At 39.3% G+C, this 24,394-nt stretch overlaps 1 protein-coding gene across 1 annotated transcript in view; it reads right to left on the bottom strand.

The window, feature by feature from the left end:
* The window catches only part of FBN2 (fibrillin 2), a 181,645-nt gene that overhangs the window by 123,809 nt on the left and 33,442 nt on the right, over nucleotides 1-24,394 (bottom strand). Inside the window, exon 6 of the mRNA XM_042787813.1 lies at nucleotides 12,918-13,115. Coding sequence (XP_042643747.1) covers nucleotides 12,918-13,115 — 198 coding nt within the window. The remainder of the gene's footprint in view (nucleotides 1-12,917; nucleotides 13,116-24,394) is intronic.

Here is a 24,394-nt window from a genome sequence, read left to right as displayed (position 1 = left end):
TCAGTAGCTCTTTCTAAAAGTTCAGTTAATCTATAGGTACCAGAGAGTTCAGAATTAAGCAACCATACTAATTCCTTCACAACCAAATTCCACATGCATACCAATATTCACAGAGGAGAGAAGGGTTGGAAGTTTTGTTTCAAAACCTGTAGAACCTCTTCTGTGAGATTTCAGGTAATATTCTTGTCAAAGTTTTCTCTTTCACAGAACAGGCAAAAATCAACTGGTTTTGTTAGTTCTCCACACTGTGAAATAGGAATAAAGGAAAGTGTCCTTTGTGGGCTGCAGAAAAGGGAGCCACATGGCTTCCAAAGAGTTTCTTCTGTGTAGAGGTCAATTTCATACTATTTTATCTTCTTGGCTTACAATTAAGTATGGAATTCAATTATACAGTTAAAGAAATACACTGCCTATTTTAAAAAACTCAATTTTATTTCACTTAATTTTCCATTATGATTAAAATACCTATTTAAGAATACTGTATTTTTAAAGCATTTAGGAAAAATATTTTTCATCTTTTCTTCTCCAGATTTTTCATTAGTGCCAAATAAACAAAGAATTTTAACTATTACCCTATTTTCCATTTTCAGTCAGTTTTCCTGTTCGCTTGCATGCATTATTAAACTCAGCAGATAGTAAACTTTAGTTAAGATGCAGAAGAAAGCATTTCTTTCCTCTTCACCTTCATGTTCACTTTCTTTCTCTCTACCTTTGCCCTTCCACAACCAGCTCGTTGCCACCATGAATGTAGAGAACAGCAAGACAAACAGATGGACAAAAATATTAATAGTAGAATACAGTATTTCTTTTCAGGAGGATGTTCATTATCTTTAGTGCCTCAGAAGGCACTAAAATTCCACCTAAGTTCATGCATTATAGTACTTCCTCAGTTTTTGTTACTCCTGGTGTTTGTGCTATAGATAAAACCTATGATATATGACTTGTCAATTCACCTGCTTTTTCATTTAAGTAACTATAATTGCTTATAGTTAAGGAAAAAAGCAAATTTAAAAAACCACCACCTTCTGTTTTAAGTACATTTGCTGGAGAATTTTGCATTCAGTCCCTCAATCTGTGTGGATTTAATCAACACAGTACCATGTCCAAATGCAGTAGTTAGATTGTGAATGGATTAAGAACTTTATCAGAGGCATAAGATTTCTGCAAGCATTTTTATTCTAAATAACTAGCACTTGGTGCAATCTAGTTTACCTGAAAAGCAAACTTATTAACTCTGAAGCATTTTAAGGAATCTGGACATAATTCAGCAACATCTAGACAAAAGATGGTTTCCTTCCTTTATTCACACCCAGCCCCCGCAGAAGCACCCTTCTGAGTAAAACTAATACGGTGTTTGTCTTTTGACCCTTGGGCCTCAAAATGTACTCATCACACACAATGTGCCCGTGCCTCATGTCATTTATTAATGCTTATTTAAATTAAGCCAGCTATGTCAGCAGACCAGTGGTTAAAAATAACCTCTGGGTACCTTTCAGAGTTTTCTAAGTCAAAGATGTCAAGTAATAGTAAACTAATGGCAGGAGCAGCAGAAAATGAATACTTTCCAGAAACAGGAAGGGTATCACTGAAGCCTTGAAGTGAACAGTACTTAAAGATCTATTGATTCCATTAATTTCTTTCAATTCCAATCCTATGGTTTTAAAAGGACAAATAAACGTCAAGCTCTGATGAAGTCTGAAAAGCTGATCCAAATTATGCAACACAGTGAAGTGCTTGCCCAGTGAAGAAAACACAAATGGTACCACTAAGAAAGATGAGATCATGCAAATCTTTGAATCACATGCACTGTCTTGCTTTTCTGTGCTAATGTAATTCTTACTCTGTGAGGGCTTATACGTTAACTAGCCTAGGTCATATTTAAATGTAAAGAGAGTAAGTATATTCAACTTCAGTGTTAGCTTACAAATATATATACACACTACAAGCCTGATGATTTTTTGGTCAATGGCACCTTTTGATGAAAACCCAAGCTTGTTTTAATATAGAATCAGTGTTTTGGAACTGAGAAAAGTCAAAAAGGATGAAAATATTTTCTTAAAAGGGCATATTTTATGAATTGCTTCCTAAATGCCAGTTTTAAGATGCAAGATTGTTTTTTCTGAAAACAGAACAAATTTGAAATTAAGCATATTTTTATTTATTTTTTGGTATCTTTGGCAGTCAGGCTAAGCCACACAGGAGTTTTAGCATTGTTAATTAGCCATTTACTCACGCTTTTAAACACAATAAACATTTTGCCATAAACACAAAATTAGGTGAATAATGCTTTAGATACAATTCTGTATACAGAGGTTCAATATGCTACAAATTAGGTAGAATGTTTCCATGTGTTCATAGGCTTGATAATATCTGGCAAGTGAAAAAAGATTCTTTGCTTTTGCAGAGTTTTCTCTGTAAAATGCCTGCGGGATTTGCACAACTAACTTTAAACATGTACCTTTGAAAACACAGCCAAATTCAGCTTCCCTTTCTGATGAGTAGACTGTTTCTCAAAAAACTCTGAAGACTCAAAAAGCTCAGGAAATATAAATCCTTTCAGATTTTATATACAGATACTTTTTATTTACAATGGTAGTAATAACAATTACCAAAATACAAATTCTCTCTTGAATTCTACATATAATATGTCTGGGAAGTTTTTTTTTGCAATGGATTTGGCATGTGGGAACTGAAAAGTAAACTTGTCAGCAATACAATGGAAAACTGTTGGTTCTTCCTCTTCATCCTAGATAACAAAAATATTACAAACACAAACATAGAACAGAAATAATACTAAGCTTTTTTGTGTGTGTGTTTTAATACTTATCTTCATGACAGAAAGATGGGATTCTACATGACATTGTTTAAATACTGTCAGTAAACCAGACATATTCATTCCAAACACTAGATTATCTAAAAATTATCATCTATCACTCTTCACTCTGATTTTGAACCTTCATGTGACTTCTCAATTTGTCCAGCCCACATCAGTGCCTTTAATATTCAGTACAGTGTATTCCTAATATAGAATAGATTTCTGGAGATATTATCTCCTGTAATGGCTGTATACTTAATGTCAGCAATGGTAGCAGGAAGAACAGTATTCCTATTTTTAAAAGCTATTCAGCCAGGACTGTTTTGCTCTTCCTAGTGCAAAAAATTAACTGTCTGAAGGGAAAGGGTGTAGCTGAGAAATGGACTGTTGAGGAATGCAGGGAGGAACTGAGAAAAACGTCCAACACAGGATTTCTGCCATTATGCTATTCCTAACACCATGTAGCAATGGCAGTAAAGTACTTTCAAGTGGAACATTTAAGTTCCTGCTGCCTGAATTCTTGAGAAGAGGGATGTCTGAACAGCTACAGTTCCTGTTTAAGCAATGACTGAAAAAAACCTGTTGGACTTAAACAGAAAACACCACAAACCTGAACAATTTGAATTTTGATTGGTTTTGCTTCTCTAATTTTTCAAAAGCTGTTCATGGTAATAATGAAGTAGCAATACTATCATAATGTTCTATACAACCACATTACTAAGAGAACATAATTAATCCTGAAAAGGTGCTAAAGAGCCATTTAAGATACACTAAAATTGTAACATGCACATCCTGTGAAAAGTAGGAGCAACTTCATACTCGGTAGTTAAATCTTGTCACACTGACATCTAATGCATGTTGAAATTATGACCTATTTCCCAACAGTAAGGCTTGCAAGTTCTACTACTTTCAGCTTGTTCCTATCATCTCCCAAACTAGGCTATCTGTTGATGTAAGCACTCACTTAAAAAATGCCAAGCATTCAGACTATGCAGAGTGAGTCTGGTCTAATAGATATGTGACAAAGGCACAGTTTTACTCAGTACCAAGGGGTTTTGTGTTCCTTTAATGAAGTCTCTGTAAATTTGATGTCATGAGCCAAAAGAAAAGCATTGAAAAGCATTAGCTGGAGCCCTGTACTTGCTTCTAAAACCCTCAGAGAAAATATGTAATGCCAGTCTCATCTGATCTTTCTATCTCATGAAATGAAGCCTCCTCAGATAGGAGTTATCACATTTGGAGAACAGCTGTATCCAGAATTGCTGACATTCCGCTCTTGTACAAACCTCCCTGAGAGCTCCATCCTGATTCCCTTTATTTTCTTCTTCAGTTTCTCTCTGTGCAGTCATACTTCATATCATTATTGTAGCTTCTGTCTATGCATAACTCACACACCTACCATCCTTTACTCCTTCTACTTGGATTAAACTCTCCATTCACCTTTCTCTGCCAGAATGAGTTTGGCACAGAAATTTTAAGAGTTGATTATATTTCCCTGCAGTATTGCAGTGTAGTAACAAGTACCTGAGCTCCAATTTGTCTGTTCAGCATATCCATTGGCTTCCTCCTAGAGTCACTACTTTAACTGACTGCATGAGGTTTTTCTGGTCCCCCGTTAACAACACTGCTGTATTGCTTTTTTTCTAAATTTTTTACCTAAGTGTAGCAAAATCCTGCAGCTTATTTCTACAGACTATGTAACCTAATATGGAGTCTGGAAAGGTAGACAGTGTCTCCAGTCTCAAGTGCTACATCCAGTCCCTTCCTCAAGTAGAGTGGTCTCATAATTCAAGACAGAGTAGACAACATGCTATCAACCTGCAAACACCACAGAACTTAGATCAGGAACAATTACCAGCACTCAGAACTTAAAAGGGACTATCTCGACTGTTGGAAGTAAAGGCAATGATTTTGTGGACCAAAGAAATCCTTCATCTCTCCTTTTTCACACCTAAAAGCTAGCTTTTGTTCATCTGTGCCTTACCATCACCTTGTAGCATCACATGCTAACTCCTGATGACATAAATACAATCAGATCTTCCTATATAGTAATAATATGCCAAAAATGTAGCAAAAATGATGGCTGTTTAAATTCCCTTTGTTCGTCCATCACACAAAGTAGACTACCACATTGTTTCTATGCTACCCAGTGGAATTCAGCAATGATGTTAACTGCATAACTTAAAAATTATTTGCCACGCAGAATAAGCTGGCAGAAAAAGAGAATACAGTATTGTGGGCACAGGTGCTAAAAAGCTCTACTGAACTATCATACAATTTAAATAAAGCCCCAGAAGCTATGCCAGGATCAGTTTGCCGAAGAAATTTTAAGAATTCATTATATCTGGCCAACAACTCCATCATACAAAGGAGTTTGACTTGTAGATTATAACCAACATGCATGCTTTCAGTACGCTGTTTCTGTTTATGACATTGTTACGAAAAGAATGTCGAAAACATACTAATCACTTCAGGATGAATAGTAAAACACAAGCTGTTATACACAAGCAGAAAGAGCCCATTTCTTATATACAAGGAAAAGCTCAATCAAATATTTCTCCTTAGTATAATTTAGATGCTTTAAGTAGTATACACACAGAAAAACAGGAGTGCAAATATTTGAAGTGAAGAAAAATGAAAGGATTTATTCTCGATTAAAACGAATCTAAGTATTTTAAATAAAATAGATGCCTTTGCTAAGATAATGCTACAAGGAGTTCCATAGGAGTGAATTTGAGATAATAGCTTCAGTTGTCATTTCGGGTCAACCATACCACTCTGAATGAAAACGGATGGGAAAACCCCAAAAGATGTTTCACCAAGTTTTCACTTGTAAGCATTAAAACTCTTACAGCATCTTGATCTTCTCTCAATTTTTCAACTCAGATTCATAGAAGACTCTTACCAAGAAGTCTTACGGAGGAGACTTAATGTAGAAATCCAGCCAAACAACTGAGTTTGTTAGATTTGTGGAATTTTAAGCCACTGAACTATGATGCAGTGTACGGTAAAGCAGCACTAAGAATAATGCTGCAATAGATGGGGCTGTGGAGAAAACTGAAAGAGAAGGAACAGGGAAATAAAAGTGAGAAAAGGGGGACATTATTAGGTTCTTCTGAAGAAGTAAAAGAGTAGCTTTCCTGAAATGTTTTATAATACCACAAGCAACAGAAGCTGCCTGAATCACGATGTTTTTCATAGAATCATAGACTGGTTGAGGTTGGAAGGGCTTGTGGAGGTCATCTGGTCTAACCATCCTGCTCCAGCAAGGGCACCTAAAGCAGGTTGCCAAGGATCAAGTTCAGACAGCTTTTGAATGTCTCCAAGGATGGAGACTCCTCAACCTCTCCTGGCAAGCTGTTCCAGTGCTTGGCCACCCTCACAGTAAGAAAACGTTTCCTGTTGTTGAGAAGGATTTTCCTGTGTTCCAGTTTGCATCCATTGCCTCTTGTCCTGTCACTGGGCACCACTTAGAAAGAGCTTGTCCCTGTTCTCTGCACTATTCCTTCAGGTATTTGTATATACTGATGAGAGCCCACTTAAGCCTTCTCTTCTCCAGGCTGAAGGGTCCCATTCAGCCTTTCCTCAGAAGACAAATGCTCCAGCCTCTTCATCATCTTCACAGCCCTTCATTGGACTCTCTTCAGTAGCTCCATCTCTCTTGTTCTGGGGGCCCCAGAACTCAACACAGCACTCCCAAGTGTGTCCTCACCAGTGCTGAGGAGAGGGCAAGGATCAACACCCTCAATCTGCTGGCAATCCTTTTTCTTCCACAGCAAGGATACTATTCACTTGCTTTGTTCCACGGGCACCTTGCTGGTTCATGTTTAACTTGGTGTCCACCAGAAAACCCAGGTCCTTTTCTGCAACATTGCTTTCAAGATCATCAGCATCCAGCAATACTGGTGCCTGGGGCTGTTGCTCCCCAGGGGCAGGACGTTGCAAATCTCCTTGCTGAAGGTTGTAAGGTTCCTATATGAGCCCATTTCTCCAGCCTACTGAGGTCCCTCTGGATGGCAGCATGACCCTCTGGCATATCAGTCACTCCTCCCAGTTTGGTGTCATATGCAAACTTGCTGAGGGTATCCTCTGTCCCATCATCCAGCTCATTAATGAAGATTTTAAATGGGAATGGACCCAAAATTGACCCCTGGGGTACAGTGCTAATCACTGGCTTCCAACTAGATTTTGTGCTGCTGATCACCACCCTCCGTGCCTGGTCATTCAGCCAGCTTTCCATTCACCTCACCATCTGCTCATCTACCTTGTACTTAAACATCTTATGGGAGACAGTGTCAAAGCCCTTTTTCTGGACTACCTAACATTAATTCTTGCTGACACATACATACACACAAACAAATCCTGCTACTGTATGCTTTTTTTTTTAATTGTGTAAATAGGGAGTTAAAGTAAAAGTTGCTCAGCACTACAGGGAATCACCTATATAAAAATTCAGACAGAGTCATTCTAGTCAACTTTATCACTTTGCTAAGAAGGATCTTAACTCTGTCACAGAGATCTGCTTATGCATGCAATGCCTGCAGTATCCCCACTGTGCTGTTTCACATGGATTTTGAAAGCCTTAAAATATGGATACACAGAGACAGAATGGCACATAGACACTTTGTGAAATCTGTAAACAAATAAAACAAAAAAAAAATCTGTCACCTGAAATTATTTGAACCTCTGTTTATCTCCAGATTGACTGGGGACCGACTGATCAAAAAGGATTTTGCTCTCCTTGTTAATTTATTTCATTATGCAGATCATAATCATAACTCAAAGAACTATGTTGATTTACAGCATCTGATTTCAGCCCAAATACTAAACCTTATTTTGCATTGTGAATAGGTGCAGCACTCTGAGGCGAGGTGACCCAGACAGAGGGGCCATGCTTTGGTTGGGGTCTTACCTTTCCTTCTGCTGAGCCTGAGCCAGGCCAGCAGCAGCACAGTGGCAAGGCTAGGCTGCAATAGCAGGTGCAAAGACAAGAGATGCAGCTGATGATGTGAGGTCTAACTTTACAGAAACACAGAGAAAATGAGAAGATACTAGAAGATAAAGTAGTACAGATGGTCAGTGCTAGCTTGAAGAAAAAGGGCAGGACTGTGCATGCCCTAATACAAGATCCTGAGCACTGGGATGGGGACATTTGGAACAACCCTGATGAAGAGCCAGGTGACTGACCAGACAATGCTGATCATACTGTGCAAGCAGTCTTCTTTGTTATCAGATAAGAGGTAAGTGGGGGGACAGACAGGAGACCTGCCTGGTATGTAGCTAAGACCATTTTGTTTCCCCACCTTGATCTGGCCAAATTTACAGAGAGAGTTTGGTAAACAGCCTGATGAGTCTGCAATCACATGGGACAAACAAGTTCATGAGATGGGAAGTGATCAAATAGTTTTCAATCAAGAGGAAGCTGGCATCTTTCTCAGTGTAGGTCTGAGAGCACTATGCTCCCTGATCACCTGAGCCACCTATTGAGTGGGGGGTGTCCCTAAACTGGAGAACGGAGAACAACACATATTTGTGCTTGCTCTGCTCAGGAATTGTCTAATGGACAAGTGCACTTGGCTGTTAAACAGTTTGTTGATGAAAGGACGCAATAATAACTGAGAAGGTTCAGATTCACCATCGTATCTGATCCCAACCTCAATAAATTAGGACCACTTATCTGGGTTTGGCTGAGATTGAGTTAATTTTCACAAGAAACTGGGAGGGAGCACAGCCAGGACAGCTGACCCGAACAAGCCAAAGTGGTACTCAATACCATATGACATCATGCTGAGAATATAACTGGGAGAGCTGGCCAGGGGGGAGGAGGGATTGCAGCTTGGGAACAGGCTGAGCATGGGTTCCAGGTGGTGACCACTGTGCATCACTTGCTTTATACATTCCTTTGTTATTATTTTTATTATTACTTCTTCTCTCCTCGTATTGTCCTATTAAACTGTCATCTCCACCCACAGATTTTACCTTTTTCTTCTGATTATCCTCCCCATTCCACTGGCGGGGCAGGGAGTGAGCAAGAGGCTGCATGGTGCTTAGTTGCTGGCTGGGCTCAAACCATTACAACTACTTACAGAAAGGTTGGGACCCAGCCTTAGAATAACCCTGATTAGTACCACACATGTAATGCAAAACAGGTAAAAGAATTGGGGATGGTTCATAAAACAAGTAAGGCAGAAGACTAGAATGATAGGGTGCAATGATGATGTCACCCAACCAAAACCCCTGGAAAGGTCCTGGGGGACCTTGGGTTAATCCTTAAGTGGGACGAGAGATGAGAAAGACCTCAGAACCATCCTGTGGAGGGAACATTTGGACTTAGGTTTGTCACTACAATTAATGCATAAGAAACCTACTAGCAGTTTTAGAGGCCATGGTCCAGCTGGTGTGGCAAGGATGCAGACTGCCCATCTGCCAAGCTGTTTTTAAAGATGCCAAAGAGGCTCTAGACACCGTTTGGCATGCTACCACCTCACTGGTGGAAAGCTAGTAGCACCCATACATTGTCTGGTGTACCAAGTATGGCAGCTTAAACTCTTTGAATGGGACACTGAGGGAGGTCCACATGTCATTATCAGTCTGGGCCCTAATAGATTCCCTGTAAGAAGTTTGATTGAAACTGGAGCCCAAATTTCTCATTTTATCTCTGCCTTAATGGTAACCCTGGTTATCTCCCCCCATGCATGTGTTCACATTCAAGGAGTGGGCGGTCAAGCTCTCAGTATGCCCACTGCCTGGGTGGTGTTTCAACTTCCTCATGAAGAGACATTGCTGAGTTAGAGTTGCTTTTGTTCCTGAACTAAACCAAGCACTACAGCTCCACAAGCCTGATTAGGGAAGCTGCTTCTGGACAACCTTGGCCTCCGTTTGAGCATTCATAGTAACATCTGGAGCATTCAGACTCCTGACAGTGAGACCCTCAAAATTCCCCACAAGTGGACCCAGGGGTAACAGTGCCTTTCCTCACCAAGACTGTTTTCTGTTCTGTAGGAATGTCATGGATCAGTTAATGACTCAGAATGGCATAATTTGGTTCACTTGTATGGTACATGGTCCTTGTATTCTGCTGAGACTCCACTGCCAGTACCACGGGAATACTGGGTTGGCATTAATTGACTTACTGGAGGGAGTGGAGAGGTTTGCGCTAGGGACTGAGTCAGTACAGGTTTGTGTAGGTTTTTTTGAATTTCTGGTGCAGCTGCTCAGTGTGCAGCACCATACCTCTCAGGCAGAGGCAGCAAATGACACTACCCCAGTGGTGGGCTAGACCAGGTTCTATTCTGGAAGGGCTTGGTGCAGGGTTGCTTCTGGCAGTATGTGGCTAACCAGTTGCCATTTTGCATGGTGTCTCAGGCTCCTGAACCATGCTGACATGAAGTGACTTGGCCTCTTTTTCCTGATGGCCATCAGCATAGCCCCACAGGCAGGTATTTCCACTCAGGAAGGTCTTAAAAGTAATGTAGCCTTGCAAATGGTAGAGGATTTTGCACAAGATGTGGGCATGAATAATGGTCCATTTTCTGCCTGTATTGCCATGCTGACATCCGCTGAGAGCTCTCCCATATACCTTTATGGCTCAGGCATTGACATATCAGAATTAATAGAAAATATTTCCAGAACAGCAGTTCCTCTCAATACCACTGAAGGTGTCCAGGTGTGTTGTATACCTCTAGCTTCAGGTCCCATGCTCTTAAGCCTAAATGACAGTGAAAGCTGCCTGGAAGGGGCAGATGGCTGGATCACCATCAACACCACCCATACATGGGACTGGGATTGGACCACCCCAAGCAGTGATTTTCATTTAACCCACTTTAACGCATCAAAGCCTAACATTTCTGTTTCCTATACAATGCAAGATTGTGACACGACAAGCCCAGGCAAAACATGCAACAGTACTCTGGGACATTGATTCATTCGATTTGGAAGCGGTAAAACATGACTCCCACTCTCATTTCAAACTCCTTGGTTTCAAATTCAAGATGTTTCCTGGTACATCCACTTAGGAGGAAAATGAAATCTAACAAAGTGACCCCATGCAATACTCTAACATCCAAGAGTTTCAAGTCATCGACCCACCTCAAGAGAGGTGGGCCCTCTGATCTCGTATTATACATCAAGCTTTATTCATGTGAGAAAAGAATGCTCCCATGGTGGTATGGATGCCCCCGGGTATGGTATGGCTATGTCATGATGAATACACCTATCCCAACTTTAACTGGTGGAAAAATGAAACCTGGGAAAATGCCAGCCACCTACACCCTAGGTACCATTCTATTTTGCACTAGGAAATGGATGCCCCATAAACTGCAACTCTTAACTGGGCGTAACTATTGGGTAAAGTGAGAAACACTTGGGAAGAAATGAGTCTGGGTCAATGACTGAAATGTATGATTGATTTATTTCAGAGAGCAACATTAAGACTAACATTATCATCAGAGATATCCTCGTCCAACTGGGACATTTGGCCAACAGTTTCAGATGTTGGTCAACACACAGCTGCAAGCCGTCACCAAGATGCCCTCTTGCTCAAACAAGCTAGAATGCGCAGTCATCAATGCAACAATAGACTGTAGTACCTTGGAATCTCAACCTTATTCCTTCAAGGATATCTTCAAGGATAGAGGCATAGGGTCTGACTGCAGCACCTACTTGGGAAGGTTCTAAGACAACACAACCTGCAAACTGACCACGTGCACCAGCCTGTAACAGAAAAGTAGTACGTTTTCCTTCAGGGGTTCTAGTATCTTCTGTTACTGCAATCGTTATGCAGTTTGTTCTAAAATTTAGCCAAGCAGCTACAGCAGAACACACACTTACCTTTCAGGATAGGTGGACTGCAGTACAGAAAGGAGGACCAGCAAGTCTCTTAACACCATGGAAAGAGATATTGGACAAGGAAAGATGGTTTTTGCATTTCTCAAACATTTAATGAATCTAAACACAGAAGACTGCAGTCCTTCCTTACTCCTGCATCTTTCTATCCCTGTACAAATAATATAGAGCATCCACAAGGTTCCCTATGTACTTTATCTGAATGATGGGAGTTAAAAAAAAAAAAAAAAAAAAGAGGTCTATATAATAATGCCCAACCACTTCAGAAAGAAAACAACTCAGTAGCAAGAAATAGTGAATTTTTCAGTGGAATGAATGAAGTATATATTAGTTAAGGGCTACAGCAACATAAGCTAGATGCGTGACTGGTGCTCTACTACAGTATCTGGTAGCTGTGCTCAACAGACATTCCGACCTTTTCATGCTCTATGTTTATGGCTCCTTGTTGTGGTTTGGGCCTGATCGGCAGCCAACCACGGCAGCTGGTCACCCTCCCTTCCCCCTCCCCACCTGGGAATGGGGGAGGGAATTAGAGGGGTGAAGGGAGACTCGCAGGATGAGGTAAGAACAGTTTAATAATGGCAATAAAACGAGAACAATGACGATGATGGGGGGAAAACAAAAAGAAATATATAAACAGGCAACGCACAACGTAATTGCTCACCACCCGCTGACCAATCCCCAGCCCGTTCCCGGCCAGCGACCCCGAGATACCAAAATCCCGCAATCGCAATCCTGGAAGCGAGAGAGAGAGAGAGAGAGCTCCTTCCCAACCACCCCTCCTCTATACAGTGAGCATGACGTTCCATGATATGGAATATTTCACTGGCCAGTTTGGGTCTGGTGCTGTGGCCGTGCTCCCTCCCTGCTCCCTGTGCCCTCGTGCACGGGCAGGACATGGGGAGTCAGAGAGTCCTTGAAGTCTCGGTAGCAGCTGAAAACACCAGTGTGCTATCAGCATTCTTCCCATACCAAACCCAAAGCTACATGCAAAACACAGCACTCATCTAGTCCCTGAAAAGGAATATTAACTCTATTTCAGCCCAAACCAAGACACTCCTTGATAAGCATTAATTTTTTTCCAGGCACTTTAGTTTTGTTCTATATGTACACCAGATAAAATCTGGAAGCAGCAAAGCATATCCAAATTTTACCAAAAGTAAAGACACAGAACACACACAACAAAAACAATTGTTTTAAGTGGACGCAAGGTTTTCAAGATGCACATCAACAACACAATGTAAACCAGAAGGCTTACCTTGACATGCTCCAGTGCGAATATTAGGGATGAAGCCACGACGGCATGGCTGAGGCTGAGCAGGGCACATTTCACAGGGGTGACCCCATGCACGCCCAATGGTTGCACAACAGAGGGTTTTTGTGCAAACAATTCCAGTCAGCTGGCCCTGACACATCTGGTTGCTAACTTGTGTGAAACATGGGCCTGTTCTGTAATCTGGAAGAAATGAAAGATCACTGTATTACACAAGGCAGTGTACTAGTAACTACAGAAGGAATCAATTTTTAATCCCGTAGATACCTATATTAAGGAAATTCCAAGAGGACCTGGAAATTTAAGTTATGTCACTGCTTACAGAAGTAGTGTGACACTTTCCACTGGAGGTAATGATTTTCAGAAGGTTATCTTTTCCTTCAGTTTATTTCCTTCTGATAAATTCAAGTAATGAAATGCAGCTGGACCCAAAACCAATCTGTGTATTGACAATGTATGCAGTAAAATCCGTCATAAGTGAAAGAGTTTTACAAACAAACAAGCAATCAATCAAAAGAGCGGATTGGAACAGCAAAAGAGCAAGGACTGGGAACTGTTTTTCTTGTTCCTAAATTACTTCACGGCAATACATGGGAGGGAACTACAGACGACAGCAGCCACACATTTGTTCCCTTCACACTGATCAAGGTTCATCCCAGCAACTGTCACAGAATCAACATTCCTGATGGAATGCTTAGTGCAAAATAGTGCTACCTACAGAGGACTAATTGGTACACCACCATTTATTTTCAGAGGAATAACATGAGATAATACAATCTATTCAAGCTATATTCAGTTCCCTGAATATAGCATATAAGCTATATGAAAATATACTCTTAGTCAAATCCCTGTAAATAGTTAACTCATTAAGGTTCAACCTGTAGGAAGAGAAACATTTTTTGACCTTATGAGGCAACACAAACTGGGAACAACAATTAACTGAAATTCTCTAGGAACAAATGAGAAACAGATGGTTGCTCTAAGCCAGATTTCACATCCTTATGGAAACTTTAAGAGGGGGGAAAAAAGAAAATGCAAAGCTTCAGCTCAGACTCGGTCATGTGAAAGAAGGCATAGCAACAAGCTTTGACATGTTTGGAAAGGGAGAAAATGGTCTTCCCAGTGAGATTTCACACTAAGCTTTCCTTACACTAAGACACAAGGCTCTTAAAGTAAAAGCTAGCTGAAATAGAAATAAATGTTCAGCTCCCTAACTTTGATAAGGTTCATTCAGGTATCAACCTGGGAAAGACTTCTACACACAGTTTTTTTATACATATTGACAGTTAATTTCAAACAGGCAGTTCACTTTAAATAAAATTAAGCAAAAACGTAAGTATCCATAATAAAAATTCCTAACAATAAAAGCAGATTAAAAGATCTTAAATACTCAGTAAGGACAGTGAATTTTAATCTTTCTTGATTTTCATTAGAAAATAATCTTCAAAGTTATACCGTTGAGCTTTGACCTGTATCCATCAAGCCACAAAGATAGTACTCTTAGTAATACAGAAATTATAAAAACAAAATCCTGTCCATTAGGAAAAAAGTTTCAGTGATCTTTCAATGGTCCCAGTTTAATTATGAGCAATGCCCTTGCAAATCAGAGCGCTGAATTCTTAACTTAAAATACAGACCCTGATGACTGACAGCCAAAGACAGTGATGTCATCAAGCTATAGCCTCATACGAGAATGACAAATACTTGAAACACAAACTTCAACCATCAAAGACTTAAATTCCAGTAACTCACTGTAATCTTGTCTGGATTTTAGTTAAGGGGTATGGGTAAGGTAAAGACTCCATCACAGATGATAACCGTAATCTTCTTTCACATGAAGTTTACTCAGGTGTCACAAAGATTTAGGGGAATACGTGATAGACTGCATTTAACCTGCAAATCATCAGCAATGGTCAGCCTGTTATCAGAAGGAAAACCAGAACTGCTCAGGATTTAGGAAATGAAATAAATGGAATTACATCTTGACTCTGGTGAAAACCAGTGAGAATTTGGCCACTGAATTCGATGACAACACTATTTCATTCTTGGAAAAAGTCTTGTACTCTTCAGCAAATAGCTGTATTATGATTTATTGACAGATAGTATCTGTAAAAGCATTCTCTGTGTCATAGAGCAAAAGTAATGAGGTTCATAGGCATGGAAAAGCTCTTACTACTGCTCAATGAGCAGACTTTCATTCTGTTAACTAAGTTATATACACCACTAATATGATAGTAATACAAATGATTAAAAAGAGTTCACTAATTTCATACTCTCATTAATGACGGAAGTACAAATAATAGGCAGATTCTGGGAAAGTCTGTGTTCTACTCTATGTACTAAGAGCTGACTGTTTGACTCTAACCTGCACTTTGCAGAATTTTTGCCCAAGTGATGACTGCAGTCAGATCAACAAAGTTTGAGACTTTCCTGAAAATTAAGATTGATTTTAGACTTCTCATGCATGAGATCCTCAGAAACATGAAGCTGAAAAAGACAAAAGGATGTGTGTGGGTAAATCCAAAAGACCATTTATGAGTCACCAGCAACACTGAGGGTGACATTACAAAATATAATCACTATCAGAAGGTAGTAAGATTTCCAGTAGCGCAAAGGAGCATGATCGCTGGATCCATACAGATCTGTATGGGAACACGAAATCCTGTCCTGCTTCTGAAGCTGTATTCTGCATCAGCTCAGGTAGGCACGGATCTAGTACTGGAGTGCTATTCAGTGTGCAGTTTTGTTGTGGTCTCAGCTCAGAGGGCAACTAAGCACCACACAGCTGCTCACTCTCCTTTTCAGCCCCAGCGACGAGAAGGGGAAAATAAGCCAGGCTTCGGATTCACAGTAGTACAGAGAGGGGAAAATCAACCATTATGGTCATGGGCAAAAGGCAGATTCACTAGGGGAAGGAAAAAAACACACAGATTTATTACACACACTAAGAACAACGACACTTAACAGAGTAGGACAGTGAGAAGCATTACCACACCCTGAGAACACCTTCCCCCCAACCCTCCCTTCTTCCCAGGCTCAGCTCTGCTCCCGATATCTCTACTTCCTCCCCCCAGTAGGACAGGGGGCAGGGAATGGGGGGGTGCAGTCAGTGCTGCTGTTTCTGCCACTTTTAGTAGGGCGAGCTTCTGGAACTTCTTCCCCTTGCTCTATCGTAGTCCCCCTCTCACAGGAGACAGTCCTCCACAAACCCTCTCCAACTTGAGTTCCTCCCACAGGCTGCAGCATTTCCTTACACTGCTCTGGAGTGGGGCACCAACTTTCTCCAACTGGAGTCCCTCCCACGGGCTGCAGACCTTCTCAAGCTGCTCCAGCGTGGGACACCCCTGCATATTGCCATCTTCCTAGTGTTGAACTACAACAACGGGGGCTACTTTTTCCCACAAGATTCTGGCCTTCTTCGGGTAGAGTCACCTCAGTCATCCATGCGAAACCCGTCACAGGCCATAGATCAATGTCTGCTCCACCACAGATCTTCATGGGTGGCAGGGGGGGCCGCCCTGCCGTCTCCCCACAGGATACAGGGGGGTCTCTGCTCCAGCATACCTCCCCCCTCCTTTCTTCCTCCGTTCCTCCACTGACCTTGGTGTTCACGCAGCTGCAGCAACTCCTCCTCACAAGTCTCACTGCTCATCACCACGTCCCTTCTTAAATATGTTATCGCAAAGGTGCAGCTGACTGGCTCAGCCTTGGTGCAGAGGTGGAGCTGACTTGGAGCTGGGGGAGCTTTGAGAAGCTTCTCACAGGGGGCCATCCCTACAGCCCCCTCCCCCACTACCAAAAAAACCCACCACTCACTCAAACCCAAGACAAGTTTCTCTGCAGATCTTGAACATGATAGCTGGTCATGCATTCCCTACTCCATGCACTTAAGTGCAGTACAGTTCTTTGTGGAGAAACACCTGCTATAATGAAATCAAATAATGATTTTTTTCTGCATCTCTAAAATTTCCAAAGCTTGCATTTGCCAGGATTGATAATCTTGACATCCCAGCTCACTTTGGAATTCCTGTTCAGAAAATAGGTAGTTCTGCTGGACAGTATTGTATTTTTATAGCACCTGTTGTCTGAGGTACACTTTTTGATAGGACCAGTCTTTGGATAACACAAGGCAATTGCATTAGGAGTAGAAATACAAATTACGTATTTTTCTGTTTAATGGTTGGTGATCTGTAGAAATATTCTGGCCAAAGATCTTCCATGTTAAGAACTTTGGATTTCAGACAAGATTAAACTCAAAACTTAAACTTGAGTTGTGAATTGTATTTGAGTTCCATTACCTTCCTGTAAACATAAGATGATTATGTTTATACTCTGCTAACCCTAATAATTAAAATTTCAGTTTGGAGGGTGTGTTTGAAAGAAGGATTAGAGAATATAACCAGACTACAAAGTGTTTGTGCAAGAGAATATGAATGAGTTAGATGAAAGAAGGAGAGATAACTAATATATCCACTGACTAATATATCTTACTGAGTAAGAAACATACGCTCTGCCAACCTATATATATGTGCCTTAATAAACAGAGAATGCATAAATCATAATGTTCAAATTCCATAACCAAGCAACTTCCATCAGTGTAAGTCTGTAGGAGCGCATCTGAAAATCAGACTGTGGCAACTTAAACAGTAGAAGAACAAAGTCAATTATTAAACTTTCAGGTAGATTTACAAATAAAAATAAATTTAACCCAAAATGCTGAGATTGTGAATGATACTTCAGAATAATGACATATAAGCAACAGATCCTGAGCTCATAAGAGAATGTGCAGCTCAGATAAGCTTGGGCTACAGAAGCAGAAATGTAGCAGCAGACCATTTTTAGATCGCAACAGGGAAGTAACCTACTGTCAGCACCCAGCAAGAGTGATTCTTTGCACAGTTATGGCAATTGCATTTCAAATGGGATGCTGGGAAAATGGAAAAAACTATGCAAAGAGTCTGAAGACTAATTTAAGATTTCAGAAACATGCTTTATAGTAACATTAATATTTTCAAATAATAGTGTAATTAAACTATCATCCATAACAAATGCATCAATTCTTAAAATCTTTATCCATTCAGTTTATCCAAAATGAAGTCTAAATGTAAAGAATCTGAGTAGTATCCTAAGAGGAAAACAAGAATTTACAACATGAAATGAAGGTAGGCATGCCTGGGCTAATAGTACAGTACAGCTGTTGACATAAAGGTCACATAGTATATTATTACTTACGTGAAACAAACATAATACAACTAAACACCATTCTGAAGATACTTTGTAGTTTCAAATGAAGCTGTGGATTTGATTCAGAAATTACTATGTGAGATTCAGTATAGATATAGTCAGACTATACTACTATAATGGTTTACCAAAACTTAAAAACACTGAGTTTATGAATCAGCCATCTTTTCCGTATTGGTTTTCCTGTCTTATTGTTAGGTCTTCCTTTATTTGCTCCTTTCCCAGCACTGCTGCCAGAATAATTTTGCCAGAAAGAGCATAGATTAGAACATACATTATAAATCATTTGTTGTTTAGAAAGTGTCACTGCTTGGGTGAAAGAAAGTGATTTTCAGCACATAAGTGTTATGTATTTTTTTTTAACCTCAGAAAATTATATCCAATATGCACCGTGAGTAGAAGAACGAAAACCTTTATCAACAATCCATATTTTATAATATAATTAAATTTAATAAGAAGTACTTTTTTCTTGGCATCAACATAAAAAGCTCCCTGGAAATAGCATAACGGACTTCTAAATTTAACTGTACTACAACATTTCTATTCTTTCACAGAAGCCTGCATTTTGTATTCACAAATGGGACTATCCAACCATCATGGTTCTTGTGATCTTTTTCATTAATTCCTTTTTAAAAAAATTTAAGTCTATTCTAATTCTACCTGTAATATCAAAAAGGCTATTTGACAGGGAGCCTGATTAGAAACATAAGAATTCTAGTGTTGGGTATGGTCCAATATACATCTACTTTGTTTTTCTTCCTGTATCTCTGGCCAAAACCAGATGAATCAGATGAAGGCATAAATGCCTGCTGTACGTAGACATGGGATAATCTGTCTGCCACGTTAAGTTTCCTACTGCTGTCTAACACCCACTAGCTCAAAACCTGAAATACGATGTTTAACATCCCAACTACTATTTGTTGTCCTCCAGCACAAAACATTTAAGTATTTTGGTACACATATCAGGATCCAATTTCTATTTGAATTTTGTCACAGTCTTAGCCTCCACAGTTTCATACTGTGTTAAGTAACTACTCCTGTCCGTGAAAATTTTACCTCTTAAGTAACTAAACAAAGTGAGACAAAGAAAAGTAAAAACACTTCTAGACATGTTAGAATGTCCATTGCAAGTTATCTGGAAGAACATGAAAACCTGTAGTTTCTTTTCATGAGAAAGCACAAACTGAAATTTTAACTGACGGCTCCCAAAACCAAAATACTGTTTCCATGTAAAGCAGTCTCCTGCACCTACGTAAAGACTATGTAAAAGCTCTGGAAGGGTAAGAAGACAGACTGCAGTGCTGGAGCAGCTTAATGTCACAAATCCTCTATTCCACGTCTGTGAGTGATAGAGAGATTAGCAGGAAGGAACTGTGAAGTTTCTTCCATCATTTTTATTTAAACAAAACTTCGTGGAACCATAAGTAAATAAGGAAGCAATGTGTCTGGAAGTAAATACTTTTTAACTATAAGCTATTTGGAATATTGATACTTCTATTACTACTAAAAATAAAATACTGAAAACATTAAGCATGTTGCTCAGTATGAATCACATGAGGAGTGAGTAAAGGAGGACATCTAAGGTACTTCCTCCCAACCCTGTCAATTAAAGACCAAAACCTAATACTCGATAAATCTGGTTCACTTCCTTACAAAGCAAATTTGCCTTTAATAAGGACTTTTTGTAGAACCTCTTTCCCATAAGTAAGATTTAGCAAATATTAACGAAGGGATGAGAAAGTAAGTCATTTCAACTTCTACCACCTCACTTGCAGGCTCAAGTGTAGTAAACAGCTCATTATTATTATTGATACCTCAAAAATCCATTTTATAGATTGGCATTATTAGATAAACTACCTAATACAGGGGACCTGAATGCTGGAAAGTAGTACATGCTGTTAGAGTTACCAGGAACTTTACTTCCTTCCAAAATAAAATTAGCACAGTGAGTGAAAGTCAGAGACCAGACTCCATGTCAGGGAACCTTCAGAGTGATCAAGTCTATACTGGCAAAAATGCAAAGTTAAATTCACCTTGCTAGAAGATTCTCCAACAGGAAACACACTGGAGAAGCAACTGTCTTTATTACACCTCTGATATGATGTTGTGGCAAATTTCTCTGTAACTTCCACTAACATTTAGAGGTCTCAAGAAACCTGAAATTTTTGCTGCATGTTGAAGCATCTGCTCCTCAATTACTGCTGAGATTTTTCAAAGAAACTGTATCTAAATTTTCCCCTTTGCAAGGTGAAATCTAAATGCTTTGATAATTAAAAGTATAACTGAGCTCCATCTTCCTGCAATGGGAAATCCCACAATGTGTGACTCCTACCACAGTATCAGCAAGATTGGAAGAGCAAGGCACACCCCATTCTCCTACTGATTCCGCACGAATGACAGCACTGACCAGACCTTGTGTTTCCAAAAAAATGGGAGATCAGGGCTTTCCTTGATTAACTTTTCATCTGAGTATGAAAGGGTTGGTAATACTCATAGTTGTACTTGAGTTCAGACCACAAATCTGAAATGTATGCATATGCAAATATTATTCTTTTTATTCAACTTCCAACACCTGCAGATCATAAGTCACAGTATGCAAAAATATATTTAAACATTACAAAGGTATATATGTTTGTTTTAGTAAAGATTATCTAAAATTGTTTTTCCTTCAATATTTTAATCATCCTAGTCTGGTAGATTGCTCTTTTTTGCAGTAATGTTTAGCTGCCAACAATGAGGGTTCACCATAAGGGAGGTTTCAAAGGTAGCAAGAAGTTAGATGAATTGTACTGATTCAGGCTTGATATAAATAAAAAGCATTTTTTTCAAAGGTGACATCCAACAAGTTATGGAAAAAAGATTGTTGGCTGAAAATGAGAGCTAGTCTCTTGGAAAATGGAAGAGACTTGGCAAAGCTATTAATTTCTCTTGGAAAAAAGTCTATGGGCAGTACAGCTATTTAGACTAAGAAGCTCACATAAACCAAAGTCTGAATACTAAAGACTAAGCCTCGTTCTCCTGACTTTTTTTTTTTTAAAGAAAACTTCTGCATCAAGTCCTTAATTAAGTATTTAACACAATTAAGTTTATGATTAACATAAACAATGAACACCACAGTCTGTTAAACATTTTAAATTATGGATTACTTAAAAGTTGAGACACATCCCCAGAAGATTCTTTAGTCATTGTCTGAAGCAATGATTTTTATAAAATTGATTTTGATATGTAATAGCAGAGAAAAGCAGTTTAGTTGAAAAAGGTTTTGAACATTTATGTTAAATATATCAGGAAGGCTTGAACATTATTATACAGCTAACAGCTTTCATTTTCAGAGTGAATTTTTACTACTGTTCTGCTGGTCCCACATGACCATTTCCAACAAGCTCCCGTGATGTAATACTTTCTATCACAGAAATTCCTGCAGTTGATTAGGCAACTTAGTACACACATAGCAATTAAAAAGGGAGTGGAGGGTAGCTCTAAATGAAAGAAGAAGAAGAAGAAAAAAAGGCATGTTAAATGCAGCAGCCTATGTGGGCTTTGTAGATTTTAGCAAAAAATCCAGTTTCCACCAGTACTGCTGTCATGTCCATTCTAAGCACATTCTCGTTTTCCTCTTGCTGGAACAGGGAAAACAGCTCTTCTCCAAAAACAACATTCCAGGGTTTGCACACCCATTTTAACATAATTGATATTATATCAGTTTTAAGCAGATAAAGTATTACTATAGTATTATCTGCAGATCTTAAAACTCGTTTTTAAATTAAAAATAATTAAATCTTACACACATAAGCACATCACAATGAATGACAAAGTACCAGATAATCAGCAGCATTACTGAAATAAAATGCAATTTTCTCTAAACAGTCTGAACATTGAAGAAAATGCTTCTAATATTTTAAGACACAAAACATTTTTTAAAATACACACATACAAAAAGCAGAGCAAGATAGAAACATGGAAATACTTTGGTTTTGTCATTTATGGTATTTAGTTTTTTTCAGAAGCAAAGTATTTCCATATACTTACAAACTTCTTGGAAGAAGTTGTCGCCATGTGCAACTGACTGCTACAAAATTTCAAGTGCAGAATAAAAGCTGGGAAATAAATATACCTGAATTTTGGTTTCAGAAAAGTCTCCAATTTTTATTTGTTCAGATCTTCTGTTAAATGTATAGATTTCTTTATACTTCCACAAGCCCTGCTACTATATAAAGTTTGCATCCGAGTCTGGATATTGGACTCTAGTGAAATACCTCTATGAGCAAATGCTTAACACACAAGCTGACACACAATGAAATATCAATCATCAGCTATTTCAAGAAGTTACAGGCTGAATTACCTCTGTGCAAAGTGTAAATGGAAAGAAGGAATCACAGGAGTAATTTTTTGCAAGACTCAGTAGTTCATATCTATTATACCTAATATTAGCTTCTTACATCTTTACTTTGCAGAGATGTCTACAAAATTCAAAGCAGTGAAGCAGCTCTATCTATCATGCTGCCTACTGCTCTCTCCTCTTAGGTTTCTCCTCTGAGTTAAAGGAATTCTCAGCATACTGGCATTCTGGTCAACAACTAGGCTCCTTCAGAACTACAGCACAACAAATGATACACAGTGCCAAAGCCCCAAGCCTCAAAATTTTAATGGAAGGGAAGCCAGAGATTTTCCTCTCCACCATATGGTCAAGGATAAGACCTAAGTCCACTAAACACCAGAAGACCAGGTGAAGCCAAGGTTGTCTAAATCCTCACTGGGAGAGCACCCTGTACTACAAACAGAGCTTTGTAGGTGGAACAGGAGAGTGCAGAAAGCTTTTCTGTCACAGCCTGACAGCTGGATGCTCGATTTTCAATGACAGAAAGGATTCTCCTTACTTCTGCTGAAACTCCATACCTTGCACAAAACCTAGTATCCACATTTTATTGACAAGATTTGCCTGTATGATGAAAAGAGAAATATATTATTCATGAAAACCTGGACTCTGGAAAGACAGAGAAATGCAAATTATATTCTTTAATTCCTTCATATCCCAACAATTAAGAAGTCAATACCTTGCTATATGCCTGCAAAGAAAATATGCTACTTTTCTGGACCATAATATGAAAACTTCAATTACGTCTTCCACAAGTTTTTAGTTCCCTGCTGCAGGAAATCAGTGCTATTCAGTTCAACCTCAAAGGAACAGAATCCCTTGTCAGCAAAGAGGAAGTTTATAGATTCAGGTCTGCAGATGTGATAAACTTTAAAGAGTATTGAAGATTACTGTAAAGAGCACAGTGTAGGCTCCCCACGCCACCTTAACCCGCCCTGCTTTGGAGTTCAGTGTCATTACTCATGCCAGAAACCAATCCCACTAATGAAAGTGAGGCATTTTATACTGGTTAAGACTACCCACATGGAGTTTTCAGAACAGGTCCACAGCGAATTATTTAATTATTCTCAGAAACTCTGGTCTCACCATGGTATGCTGGGACATATTTCAGTTAGCTGAGTGTGAAAGAGCAGTCAGGATAATTTAAAGGTCAAACATACAGTTTTCTATATCTGCAGAACTTAAAAGCAGCTAAATGTAACTTAAACTTTCGTGGTAGGTGGAGAAGTGGTCTAATGTTTTTTCCAAGCTTCTGGCAATCTGCATACTACTTTGTGAGGTCAAAAATAAGAAGGAAGACATAAAAGGAGATGATGTTTACATGTTAGGCCCCAGCCAGACTCAGACCAGAATCTGAGCAAAGTTAGGAACCATAACACACAATGAAGACTCTGCTGAAGTCTGGTAAAAGTGAATGACTGCAGGCATGGAGTCTCTCCCATTAACTGTATTCTACATAGTAGACACTTTAGGAATGCCTTCAGAATGCATCCATTCTTACAAAAAAAGGAGGGAAAATATTTCATAACCAACTCCAGGGTAAATTAAGAAAAACATGCAAAAAAAGCCTCAGCAGATCTGAAACCTGATTGAAACCACGGATATGCAGCTGAATGCAAAGGTTGTCAATCTAAGTTTAAAAAAACAACTGGTTCACACATTGCTTTTAGGAAAAAACAATCACATTTGGCTTGCAAGAAACATTTCCCCAGATGACTGTCTAGACTATCCTGATTCTCTGAGCTGATAATAAACTAAAAACCTAGCCAGTTACTATTTACTAGAGTTCTCTCTGTGGACAGGCAGAAGCAGAGTTTCCTCCTCTTCAGATCTCTGGTTTTTGCTC

The sequence above is a fragment of the Tyto alba genome, unplaced genomic scaffold (genome assembly GCF_018691265.1).
Source record: "Tyto alba isolate M040663 unplaced genomic scaffold, T.alba_DEE_v4.0 Super-Scaffold_13, whole genome shotgun sequence".
In the NCBI taxonomy this organism is placed as follows: Eukaryota; Metazoa; Chordata; class Aves; order Strigiformes; family Tytonidae; genus Tyto; species Tyto alba.
Note: the sequence above shows the minus strand (reverse complement) of the source record. Positions and strands in the feature narration are given on the sequence as shown.